Source organism: Plodia interpunctella, chromosome 7 (assembly GCF_027563975.2).
Source record: "Plodia interpunctella isolate USDA-ARS_2022_Savannah chromosome 7, ilPloInte3.2, whole genome shotgun sequence".
Taxonomy (NCBI): Eukaryota; Metazoa; Arthropoda; class Insecta; order Lepidoptera; family Pyralidae; genus Plodia; species Plodia interpunctella.
The window spans coordinates 3,595,602-3,609,473 of record NC_071300.1 but is presented as its reverse complement, the minus strand read 5'-3'; the positions used below and the strand labels follow the sequence as shown (position 1 = coordinate 3,609,473).

At 33.8% G+C, this 13,872-nt stretch overlaps 2 protein-coding genes across 2 annotated transcripts; both read right to left on the bottom strand.

Annotated features, from left to right (window-relative positions):
• Positions 1-101: 101 nt before the first annotated feature.
• Positions 102-6,307, bottom strand: LOC128671578 (putative serine protease K12H4.7). The gene is made up of 10 exons (XM_053748184.1): positions 6,200-6,307; positions 5,379-5,561; positions 4,798-4,982; positions 3,914-4,146; positions 3,346-3,484; positions 2,285-2,430; positions 1,515-1,631; positions 1,024-1,162; positions 486-659; positions 102-260 (listed from the first exon to the last, which is right to left on the bottom strand). Exons 1-10 carry the CDS (start codon positions 6,200-6,202, stop codon positions 152-154), a joined length of 1,428 nt encoding a protein of 475 aa, XP_053604159.1. The 5' UTR covers positions 6,203-6,307; the 3' UTR covers positions 102-151.
• Positions 6,308-6,820: 513 nt separating this feature from the next.
• LOC128671581 (venom allergen 3-like) lies at positions 6,821-12,157 on the bottom strand. The gene is made up of 6 exons (XM_053748191.2): positions 11,928-12,157; positions 11,734-11,852; positions 11,288-11,369; positions 10,468-10,652; positions 7,598-7,698; positions 6,821-7,203 (listed from the first exon to the last, which is right to left on the bottom strand). The coding sequence occupies exons 1-6, from the start codon at positions 11,974-11,976 to the stop codon at positions 7,068-7,070; spliced, it is 672 nt and encodes a 223-aa protein (XP_053604166.1). The 5' UTR covers positions 11,977-12,157; the 3' UTR covers positions 6,821-7,067.
• Between the last annotated feature and the right edge of the window lie 1,715 nt (positions 12,158-13,872).

Genomic DNA, 13,872 nt, shown 5'->3' with positions numbered 1-13,872 from the left:
AAGTAAGAAGTTTTTAAAAATTGATCTTATTTTTATAATATTTCATTAAACATATGTCGTCACTTTCAAATAGATGTTTTAAGCAATAGAAACTGAATTGCAATGTTTAAAAATCTATATTTACTGTACGTACACATTAGATAATAACAATCTAATCGTTTAGCCAGCTTCCCACTATTCTTCTCGTGTTTTGCTTCACTTGAGTCATTTGGATGGTGTCTGTGCTCAACCAGTTCTGCATATCGAAGCAATGAGATGCCCTGGAAAAAAGCATTGTCAATTTCAAGCAAATTCAAATGCTGTTTTATTGAATACTGGTGGGACAAGTTTTCACATATTGCCAACCTTTGGCTGAGTCGGTATACTTTGCTGGTTTTTTTATTGCAGTAAATAAAATCACTCATTACCGATCATTGGGTAATTAGCATTCACGTTGGCATGTGTCTGAGTTCGATGACAGTGTGGAGCTGACAAGGTATACCTACCTGGGCACAGTGAAAGTGGGCGAGGTCTCCTTGAGGTCTCTGTTGTGGACGCCGAGCGCGTGCCAGGGGTCGATGGTGCCGTGGATGTTGATGGTGTTGTTGACGTCCGGCCGCAGCCCGCCGAATATCTGGTTCACGCGCGACGCCGCCGACAAGATGAAAGACTCGTCGAATCTAACAATTGTTATCAATGTTAGTTCTTGTAAAGTTTGTTTTATTTAAACTTGCACAAAATACAATTTGAAAAATTACAATAGGTGGATTATTTCATGCTTAAAAACGTGGAAGGAAAAAAATATCATAAGGTAGGTAAGTTTCTGCTGAATGTATCTGCATAATTTGAGTTTTTGGTTGACATAAACAATTGATATTTTTATGAAAAGATTGACTGAGCTTTTACTACGATTCTTTTCTTGGAAAGGAAAATTCACTTTCACTCTTAGTCGAGACGGGATAAGTATGTATAAATATCATACATAAAATTTGTTATTAACAAAATAAAGCACCATAGCGACACCTATAACAAAATTCAAGTTACCTTTCATTAAAAGCCTCTTTGCAAATTTCTGCATAAAAGGAAATATCCAACCACTTCAAAGGATCAAAAACTGTTCCTGATCTAGGCGCGTTTTGAAAGTATCCGTACTCAGTGCAAGTCTGGTAATACCAAGCACGATCTGAAAGAATATCGATAATATAAAAATTGGACACCTCGCATTCATGTAACATCTATTTTGTTTCGTGCCCTCCCAGCCAGCGGTTTAAACTGCAAGAGTAGTGCTGGGTTGACCTCCGAAGAGAGCACTTCTCGCCTCAAACAAACCAAACCTAGTCTAGGTTTGGTACCTTCTCGATCACCTGCCGTAAGAGTGCGTTACAAGACGTGGAACCATTGCGATAACTCGAGAAACGAGTTGGGCACGCAGACAAGAGCATTTCGGGGTTTACCCGTAACAATTTAATACAAACTAGACAGATTAGGGACAGACTAGACCAAGACAAAGAATGCCTGTAAAAACAGCAACTTACTATTGTTGTTAGACGAGTATAAGTTTAACAGCGATTGGAAGTTTAATCCCGACCAACAATCTTGCAGACCCGCCTCGACTGCTATAAATCCACCAATTTTCTGCATTGGCGTTTCCCCTGAAATTTTCAATAAACGATTTAAACATCTCATAGAGGATAGAAGATACTAACATAGAGCAAACCCCGACTAATAAGCGAAAGTTTGTGCCCTTTTTCGCTAGTTACGTCTAATCAATCAATTTTCTTGAAATTTAGTAGCACTTAGCACAGTATCTCATACAAAGCGTCAAGGTAGACGTAAAACCGGACACAAAATAATAGCGCTCTGTCTCGTTTCTTACTATGTATTTCTATTACACGTTTCTCTTTTTTTGTATAAGCGATACGAAAGATATGACGAAGTCTACCTATGTAAAGTTTTTATTTTAATTTTGTAATGGTGTCCTCGGAAGACCAGTATTGTGGCTCTCACCGCAACGTTATGCTGAAAGAAGGCCTTTTTGGTATACACAAATACGCCCTGGTTGTTAATTCCTGTATAATAATTTAGATTTAAGTTTGTGATATCAAATAAACAATTTTTCTTTCTTTTTAAATTAGGCTATAGACACTAGAGTAGTGAAGGTCTAATTTCTGAGCAAATGCTTCGGTTTTTAATGCTTTCCTACGTAAGCTGTGGTCGGCCATAGACAGACCGACCACCGACCACACCTTACGTGGGAAAGGGTAAACAAGATCAATTAAATGTGAACTCAATGGATTCTACACACCGTAGGCGTTTGTACGGAAGTTGTTGCAAACGGTGATGATTCTGCCAGGAGAGGCCGTCTGGGTGACGCCGGAGAACCTCCATGTGATCATACCGGAGAAGTACCCTAGGGTTAACTCATCATCGTAATCCAGAGGTTCACACAGTCTGAAACATAAAAAATGCTTTGATCTGTCAATTATAGTATGATATGATCATGGAATTAGTAGGTACTCCGAAGTACCCATGGATATGATTTTTATCTCACTCTTTGTCTAACTTCTCATTTCGTTTGGGGTTGACTCTCGTCACATTCGACATGCACTTCGATTTTGAACCTGTGTAAACGTTTTTGACATAATGAAACTGTCAATTTTATTAAAGACGCCATTTGGAAATCACACTCTCACTATGAAAATATTTTCCACAATGTCTAAAGTTATACACTTCCTAAACATTAGGATGATTAATAACTAAGTATGATTATCTTTCCATTTTTAGATGGTACGTTTTCTAATTATCAGAATCTTCTCATTCTAGACGAATAATTAATCAATACATAACAGTAGGAAAAAAATCTGTACATTGAATAAATTTACATAAAAATAAAATTAGGCGATAAGAGTCACAGCAACACAGTAAGAATTTGAAAAAAAATCTGTCTCTATGTTTGTCTGTTTGTACACGCTAATCTTCGGAACTGCTGGACGGATTTGAATAAAACTTTTTTTGTTATATTAGCGATTAAGGCTGAGCAACATATAGGGTATAATTTATTTTGATAACTGGAAATCTGAGAACAATGATTGTACAGCTAAACTATAGGAAATATTGAAATGACGCTCTAATAAAATTTGTTCAGCCTGATGAGCATTTTCTGTTGAGGTATAAAAATCGAAGATCTGTAACATCTGAGAAAGAGTCATAATAGTTCAGCTAAACTATAGAGAGTATACTTTTTCGGTCTGATTAGCATCTTCTGTTAGCATGTATTGTATAGGTATCATTACATTTGTCTGTAAGTACAATTAAATTTCTCTAATAATTTTGACTCCTTATCAAAAATTGTAAGATACCCCTCACCTGTAAGCTGCTTCCAAGGAGCGCCTTCCAGCCTCAGTCTCCATGGCGGCTACCGTGTCCAGAATCCCTTGTCTGATCGTAGTGATACATTGCTCTCCTCCTTCTGAGAGGAACGCGTCGTGAACTACTTCTAAGTAACCTGGAAAATGAGTTGTTTGTACACAAATCTCTACTTTTCACCTTTCTGTTTCGGTTGCATACAGGATTGTAACATCGCGAAGCTTAGACAGCTCGTACACTCCCTTTATCCATGGGAGGATAATGGAGTCAGTCGTCCTAGTCATCTAGGAGCTGAGGCAGATGAATGTGGAAGTTTTGCCATGACACCCCCTTTCTGAACGGAAAAACTCCGTTCCGATACGTGACTTCTGTGCGACTTGCATTGGAACTGCACAAGTTGATGTATCTCTATAGATGGACCCGGTATATCGACTTGCAGTACCAACTATTAAGTACTAACAAAATATAGATTTGGTTCGTGAATCAGGTACCGATTTTTCGATATATTAATTCGTATATCGGTAGTTAAGTTGCTGGTGCACTAATTTGAAAATGACATCGTACACACCAGTAAAGTCAACTTCAGCCAAAATGGGAGCGCTAGACGCCACAGTCCCGAGTACCAAGTGAGGGTAGCGTTGTTTGAACCACAGTACCATATTGCCGGCGTACGAGCCGCCATACAATATGATCTTGCTGTTGGCGAATCGCGGCTGTTTCTTCAGCTCCTTGATGAAGTATGCCAGGTCAGCCAGCGCTTGGTCCACGTTGAGGAAGCGGAGATTTTCGGCTGTAAACTCCCTGAAATATATTTTAATATATACATATTACGCTTGTTTCCCATTTGTGTAGAAGGAGACTAGATATTTCCACATATATTTTAATATCACCTTCTAAACTCATAATAACGGTGCTGCAGGTTCCCAAGACACAGGGTTTCCTTTTAATTTAATCGTGTATCTTGATAAATAAACGCATTTTTTATGTTTTATTCATCACGTCTTTATTTTCTTATTAAATAAAATAATTAAATAGCGATAGGTTGCTAATTTATAGCCCTGTAGGAAGTAGAAAGGCCCTTTGCCCAGCAGTGCGACATAATAGCGTTGAGATTATTTTTTGTGTCATATTTATCCGTTAATTTTATTAAAACAATCTAATCTATTAATTATCACTATTAAGAAATAAAGCACCCTTATTATCATGAGTATAAGTAATACAATTTTCAGATTAATTTTAACATACAGTGGCATTGGCATATATGTATAGATACGACAAGCAATGCCCGCAGCGCCGCAATTGTATACATATTTCCGTAGTAGCGGTAAAAAGATATAATAACAATTACTTGAAAATATCTCTAGGTATGATTTTCATTAATCACATCCATTCAATAAACGCGTCATCCAGTGTGCACAAGACTGAGACAAAACGTAGAGTGCATTGACTCACGTATAAGGCAAGGTCTGGCCGTAATATCTGTGCTCGGTGTAGAACTGGTAGCCCCTATTCTCGACCGCCATTTGGAACATGTTGCCTCCGCGGAGCCAGCCCTCCGCTATGCTCCACTCGCCGCCTACTAAGATGAACACCGGATACCCATCGCCACCGAAGTAATCTTCGTTGTACATGAAACGCTTTGGAAAAAAGTTCAAACAAATTAAATTACTACCTATTTTGGAAAATAAATAAGGATATGTAGTTAATTTATTTAACAAAGTAAAAAAAAAATAGTTTCAAAGTAAATGTATCATGTCTGCCTTACACTCCCTTCTGTATGCTGAAAATACGTAGTCGTATATTTACTTTCAGCACGTAAAAAACTTTTATGTATCTTCAAAAATAGATCAGACGCAGAAAGTAAATTTTGAGTTCCTACTCATCGATCTGTTTAGTACACAGTCCATATTCTATCGCGGAAAAGTTCGCCTAACTTTGCCGTATTCGGCATACATCGGTGGTTTTTCATTGCGGTAAATAAAAGACGGCATGACACTCGGTTGGCAAATTAATTAACATCTTTTCAAACTTACCATTTGGAAAGTGTCAGCGTTCTGTGGATCAAAATGATCCACCGGCATGGTGATGAAGGCTGTGTGGACGTTTCTGGTGGCCGCAGCCTGCAGCTCCTCCGGCGGCTGCATGTCCACCCTCAGGTTTGGCACCACCTCGTCCGCGCAGCTCCATGCCACAAATAATAGCAGAATCAATGGTATCTACAATGTGTACCGACACTGCCAATTAATTTTATCTACGTTATGGAATGTACCTATTTATTACCTACAAGATTTTATGAATTTAAGTCTGTTCATATTTTAAAAATCCTGAACTCGCGGTATTGTAGCGGGTTCAAATAATAATAACAATTTTATTCCCTATGTTAGTCTGTAATCAATTTGAAGTTCTTATTTTATTTCTATTTTCCACATCGCTTCAGTTTCCAAGGCAATGTATTATTATGAAAAGGATGACCTGTTGCTGATCGGCTCCCTTCGAGGGAACTCCTCAACGGTTTAGTGCACGGACATAACTATTGTCAAACATCATCGTCAATAATAAAACAAATCAATAATAAAAGCTTGTGTCAAAAAAGATATTTTTTTTGTAAAAAATCTTGTGAATATTGTACGTTCTGTACGATATATTTCGATAATGAAACAATGAAAAGTATTAGTACATTTGAGAAAACCGTAGCCTCAAGCATGATATAATTGATTCTCATTTATTTTGATATGCTTTGTTAAAAATAAAAATATCGCTAAAATAAATAGGTAAAAATATATAATCATAAGTACACGACATTAAATGGAGTAGGTATAAAGCGTGCATTTTTATAATTTGATTTAATACTTACCATATTTATTAGAAAACAATTCCTGTCACCATTCCCACTTACTAGTCTATAATTAAGTAGATAGTGAACACACAATCTTTATCTTATCCTAATCTAGAAAAATGTGAAGCGATAAATGCAAAGTAATAAATTAATTAAGTTAAACATACAGATATTAGTCGTGTCATCTTATAGCTATTTTCTAATTTTAATTTTAATGTACCAAAGCATTCTCTAAAAAGAGTCAAGATTCTTTCACACATTCACATCGTTTCGTTAGTAAGTAATTAGTGATTTTATCGTAAAGCGGTATTTGCACACGCATTATTTCTTTCAGAGATTTAAAAATATTTTAAATTAATATAACTTTATCATTTATTCACCTTCATTATTGATATCGTGTATATAAATGGGGTTATTTACCATAATACAAAACAGAAAGGTCTTTTTAACACGAATGGCAAGCGTCTATAACTGAAAAATATAATTAAGTTGATTACATACCTGCTTTATTTCATAATTAATTTTAGCCTTGAAAATGTTCGAAACCTAGATTACAACCTTTTGTTATTTTAATTGTATTTATACTTATTAAAACATTTCACTGTATTACAAGGTAACCAGTAAATAACATAAAAACAATTTAAAAAATCATCTTATTTATTAAAATGCGTTTTAAATATGTAAATACATTACAATAAGAATCTACTTATGACTACAGTTTTTAAATGAAATAATATTTTTATAACATATATTATACAACAATAAGTATAGTTAATCTGTGGAATTTTAATATTTACAAATACAAAAGACACGTGTTCGACGAAGTTACATATAAGTTCGTAAATTATAAAATAGAAATCGTTGACCGTAAACCACCATGTATGGTTCAACATTTGTCGCCATACTGTCCATAGAGAATAAACTCATCGTAATGACTCTTCCCGCTGCAACCTTCAAAGCTGCATGTGAGCTGGTTACTTGGGTTTCCCGTTGGATACGGGACGCTTCCGATAATGTTGCCGCTGAAAAGAATAGAATAATATTTATAACAAAACGGGTAAAGTTTAATTATCTTATACTGAAGGTTTTAGCCACTCTGTAACGTTCATTGAAAATGAAAACAATTTCTGTTATTTCTAATAGTTTGGCTGAAGCATTATCATGCTTTAAGCATTTTTATATTTTTTTTACTTGAAACAAACAAGTTTAATAAATAAAACTAATTGCGAATTTATTTACTTCTATATCTAATACTACTATTTATAAATAATTGATAACTATTAATAACGTGTAATTTTATGAAAAACTACTACTGCACGATTTCAATAAAATATTCATCGGCTCAATTTGACGATCGGCTCGACCAATTTGAGACAATACTCGTAATAATATGTAAGTGAACATAGGGTTTCTTACGCTGGTCCGTAGTTGCAAACGACCATGTAGCTGGTCCATCCAGGGTTTCTGGAGAACTGCGAGATTCCACATCCCACGTACACTGAATCGGACCACACCATCTATAATTTAAAAAAATTGCAAGTGAGATCGGCATTCCATATTTATCTATTCTATTTGCACAAGAAAAATCCATTAACCTCTAGTTAGAAGGTACTGTAAATAATTACTAAGAAACTAATTTCACTATTTATCCTTTACTTATATTATAAGAAAAAAAAACGGAATCCAACAGATGAGGTTACAAAAATACAGCTGCATAACATAGGGTAATTACGCACAAAAAATTCCTCCCAAAATATGTAAGTGTATGTAATATTTCTATGTGGCCAGTACTTATTGTTTTAATTAGAAAATCCAAACATTATTTTCTAAATCATAGAATGTATTAATAGAAACTTTTAAATCTAGAACAGGGCTTAATAGCCCCGTTCTAGATTCTAATGTTGCATAATAGCAAGTGATTTACTAATTTAGACCATTAGCAAAAGAGATTAACTACGGCAATTTCTAGTGGTTTCGGTTCTTGTAATACAATAATTTTATGAAACAATTTATGTTCCACCAAACAACAGGGATGCGTGAAACACAGTGTTTTTTTATAATCTTTACAGTAAGTACTTATTGTTGAATTTCGTTGAAAAGAAATAAAATATGAATACAAACCTATCATCAATACATATAATAAAATTGAAGAAAGGCCAAATTTGTACATTGGATATATTTTTTTCAATTCTTCATGGAATATACTTAGTTACTGATATAGATGACGAAAATATAGTTTTGGAAATTTTTGTCTGTCTGTCTGTCTGAACGCGCATCACTCGAAATCTATTGGACTGATTTGCTTGAAATTTAGTATGTAGGTACCTTATATATCGGGTTAAGATACGTAGGGTAAATGTTCAGGTTTCCGTGGGATAATTGAAAAACTAATTATGAATCAAAAATTCCTCGGAATCCTGGGTTAACATCTTATAGACATTTCATCCCGGAAAATGAGGGAGGTCCTGTAGGAAAATAATAACAATCCACGGAGTCGATTTACTTTAAAATTTTGTAGAAAGGTGTAAACAAAATATAAACAAATTGTTTTTATCGATTAAAGTCTGATATAGATATAATGGGCGCAGTATGTATCAATATATTAGTATAAAACTATTCCGTTACTGAGTGACTGACTGACTGACTATCTGACTGACTGAAAGACAACGTACACCCGAAATCTACCACCGGATATCTACATTACATAGCAGGAAGCTGGATTGGACACGTTTGCGGGACGAGACACGCAGCGGGAAATAGAAAATTGAACTAAAGATGACAAAAAATGCTAATTTGAATCATATATGTTTATCATTCTTACAGAGTACGCGATAAAAAAATATTTAAAATTTTGCTATGAAATTCACGCGGGCGAAGCCGCGGGCAATAGCTATTTATATAAAAAGAATAAGTAAGTTAGCAAGAAAAAAAACAAACTGTAGTTATATGAATATTACTTAGTAATATGAAAACGTAATCGAGCAAAGAGTTAATTTTTATTTTAGACATGAACAGTGCTCGGATTTCTAAACTCGTAATTGACTAATAGAACGTCAACTCATTAGTACATTGCTTGTACATCTAGGACTGAGTGTAGGTAAAGTTGCATTGTCATATACCAACTTACTAAAATAAATAATTTTCGAGCTATTTGAAACTACGGACAATTACACAAAAACAAAGGTATTATTTTCATTTCATCTGACCTCGATGATCATCGAGATAAGATCACAGATGTATATTTAATGTGTGAACTTATGATTTTTATACATCTACGCAATTTTTGATATATTTAGGTCTGAACAATACATAATATTATTTCAAAACATGGAAGTAGATAATTAATTATCTAATTATCATATAAAGAGGAGGCAAGATCATAAAATGATTTCAAAAATACAAATATTTACAACTATTAGTATTGACTTCTACGTATTGTTCTTTATGAAGGTAAACTCATCATCAACCTCAGTTCAATACTTCGTAAAAAGGGATTGATTTTTCCTGTTGATTAATAATTATTTAGATCCGGGTTTTAATTCTAGTGCAGTCAAGATAAGTAACTTATAAAATAATTGCTATTAACTATATGTAACTGATTTTGGAGTATCATTAATTAAATGTACATTTAACACACATTTAAATCGATGTTTAAATGTAAGTAAGTATGGAATATACGCGAAACCGAAATTTATTTTTACATGACATTATTTATAATCTTGTTAAAAATACGACAAGTTTTATTGACAAAAAGATGAATAAAATAAATGTCGCCAACGTACATACGACGCCTAAATATTTACGTAAAAGTACTATTCCCTAATAGGGATTAAAAATATAACATGCGGCGCATCTACCCAAAGTAGATTTGGCCTCCCGTTACTAGATGACGCCACTTTTTGCAGTCGTGTACACTCAACAGCACATTATGATATCCCAAATCATTACAAAGTCACCGCTATTGTGGTTGCATAGAGATTCACGTAGTATGTAACTTAAGGCGCCGCCCGACTGTTCGACGCCCAATACACATAGAATACCTACCTATATTATCATGTTACGGTCCGCCTAAACAGCGGCGCAACGCCAGTACAGATTTAATTTTTTAGGGTGTTTTAGTCACGTGTTAATAAGTACTTACTTATTCCAGATTTCTGCTTGATTTAGATCAGGTTGGCCCTAGGCCTCCGGTCTCTTTGACTACTTCTCAACCCTAATCTCACTTAAGTTCTTATAGTCGCATCTCTCTTTTGTACAAATATTTTAATTTAATATTAAGTACTGACCTGCGTATAGTGACCTATTTGGACACCGTCTTCTCTGTTAAAATGGTCTATCCATATGGGCCCATAAGTAAAATCCTTATTTTCATTAAACCAGGAGTCTAAAGTTGCCTGTAAGTTGATTTTTTGATTCCTGTTCGTAGTCGAAAACACATAGAGATTTTCGCCCGTACGGAATCTTCCTGAACCTGCGAATTTAAATAAAACTGTAGTAGCAATACATTTACCAAAAAAAACAATTATACACATAAGTACAAATGCAAAAAAGGAAAAAAATATAAACGTCATTAACATAATAATGAATAACAACATAAATTTCGATATTCCATAATGTCCGATAACCTGGTCCATACAAAGTGATCTTATAGGGAAAGCAAATAAAAAGTTTTTTTTTGTGCTAAATTTGTGTTTAAAAACTACCATGTACATACTATTATGTTCCGGTTCTGTATAAGATAGGTATTAAATTAAGTTTAGTTATTAACATTAAGTAAAACCTTAAATAAAAATTAAATTTTCTAAAATTTTACTTAACGCACATAGTATAGAAATGGGTCTGTCACTCCCGAATATATATATACTAAATACGGCGGTAAATACGATCCCACTAACTAGTGGGATCGTATTTACCGCCCTGTGTGAATAAAGAATAATTTTGCTGATTTTCATGAGGTCAGGGAAATCTCAATCTGAGATGCAATTATTGAATATAATATTTAAGTGGGGAGCAATCAGATTACTTGTGTGTAGGTCAATTAAAATATGTTTCAGTGAGTAGTTATATACTTAGTAACTTTTCCTAAAAAGTAAATTTGATACAAACCGATAGTGTTGTCTGGGTTGTGCTGGAACGAATTCCTGGAAGCCCATTTGGTTGCCTTCGCTGCGAGTTCGTCGTCCCAAATCTGGAATATTATTTTGGGGGGTAAATAAAATCAATATTGCTACAATATTTAAAAATATAAATCCTTTTATCAGAAAATTATTTCCAAAGTTGTTATTATTTCTCAATAATTTATTTAACCATTATTAATAAAATAAATAGTTATTGTTAAATGTTTAGATTGCACATCCAGTCTATGTTTTCTAATATACAAGAATAACAATGAACTTAAAAATACGAATTAAACAAAAAAAAAATCAACTGTCTTAAAAATTCAACTTTAAAGAACATATTAAGTGAGGACACAAAAATAAAGATACAGGAGTTTGATGTAAATCACATTGCGTTTAAACAAAGCAAATCAAAAAAAACAACATTAGACGTACCATATACTTCATCTCGCTTGCAGGTGGCTGTCCACTTACGTTACCCTTTGCTAATCTCAAACGTCTCTCGTTATGACCGTCCACTATTTCACGAACTTGTTTACATGTTAATCTATCACCTGAAATAATTTTTAAATTATAACAAAATCCATGAAATTTATTCAAAATAAACCACAAAATTAGCAAACTTGTACCTAATGCACAGCCTAAAAGACACAAAAAAATAACGCCGCGCAAATGCATTGTCTTAAAAATTCAACAAAGTTTTTTGTTCCACTATCAACACGAGCAAGACTGACCGACTCTGAATAGTTTGTGCTATGTTCCTTGCGTTTACGTTATATAACGTATAAGGTACTATATCCACTATACATACATTAGGTAAATATTTCATTAAATACGACGCATCGTATTCAGCTATTTACCCTATACATAGCTTATTTCCTTTTAATAGGGTTGTTAATAATTTTCCTTATTACTTAAAATTCTGTGGTTATCTCATTTCTTTAGTTTCAGTGATTATTGTTATCTACATATTTGAAAAATTCAGTAATAATATGTACTTATGTTTGAATTATAAAATGGTATTTTTCTTGTAAATACCAACATGTTTATTTTTGTAAAATATTGCTGAAATAAATACTTAATATACCAATAATATAGGAAAAAAACATTTTTATCATAACAGCTCACTCATATTTAAAATCGCTAAGTTATAATGACATTCTAGGTTTTTTAATTACTATTGTTAATATATAATTATTCTATATTATATTGATAATATACGGTGTAAGACTTCCAATATCTTACTTGTTGTTCCTCTATCTCAGATGACTATTTTATAAGTATTTCGATTTCTGCGCAATATCATATTTTTTTCTTTTTCTTATAAAGCTCTCTGCCCTTTTTGTATGTATTATTAGTATTTCGTACCTATAATAGAGTTTTAATAAGTACATACTTACTATAAGGTAAATGCGATGTAACAGGCCTTAAGTTTTTTACAAAAGTGTAATTTTTGACAAAAGCTTTTATTGTTATCAGCGAGATCTTATTGCATTTAATGTATTACAAAAAAACCATGTCCGAGCATTAAGCCGTTGAGTTCCCACGTCTGGGCCGTTACTGGGTGCACCATCTGGCCATGCTTATCATAATAATGCATTGTCATTCAATCTAGACGAGTGTTTTAAATTAAAATTTCAGCTGCAGCAAGATTCTACCAGAGACGTAGGGACATAGCAACATACATAGTTACATTGCAAGTTAAAAGCTTGTAATAAAAATGGGGTTCAATGCACGAAGTCATCACCAGCATGATTCATTAATTTCATTGTATGTCACTTCAGGTGAGTGCAGGTTGTGGTCAGCAAAAATATAGGGAATTCTCATGAATTAATCAAATATCTTTTGCATATTACGTGACCTGGTGACAAATTTATTGCATTGTTTTAGCACTGCCCCAATCTCTCGTAATAGAGGAAATTTCCCGTATGTTAGACATACGAATTCATTTTACAGGAAAAACGTGTGAAAGTGATTAGGCCAACAATATGAAGTAATGCTTCTTTTAAACTCCTACTAAATAATTATAATTATTTAAGTTTTCCAGTGTGCATGTGTATAGTCTGAATTAACTAGACAAGAAGCTTATAAAATTTCTTATGTGAATAACGAGGTAAGCTGTATATAATTATTACGTTAAAAAATTTGGTTCCAACCCTAATGAGAAAAAAACCTGAACACGTTTTCGATGAGCATAAAGACAACGAGTAAGAAATTAGCCGCACAGAAGACAGGTTTAGACGGCATAACAAATTCTACATTGTGTTTGTGTACGTGATGTTTCAGAAATTATTTGTTGAGATTACAAAAGGTGTTTTGCCCGTTTTCTTATGATGTCAGTTTGTCACTCGTGTGGACAAATTAAAACATTGTGCGCAAGAGGCATCACGAACATAACTGTGACTATGTATATTGTGCACATACTAACACTACTGTTCAGTCCCTGGCTCACACAACTTGTTCCAAGTTCATTCATGGAAATGTCCATAGCTGACCTAAAGCCATTTTATGAACAATGCATTAATGTGGAAACTATTGTAACCATTGATAAAGAATTACCATTTTCGTTGCAGA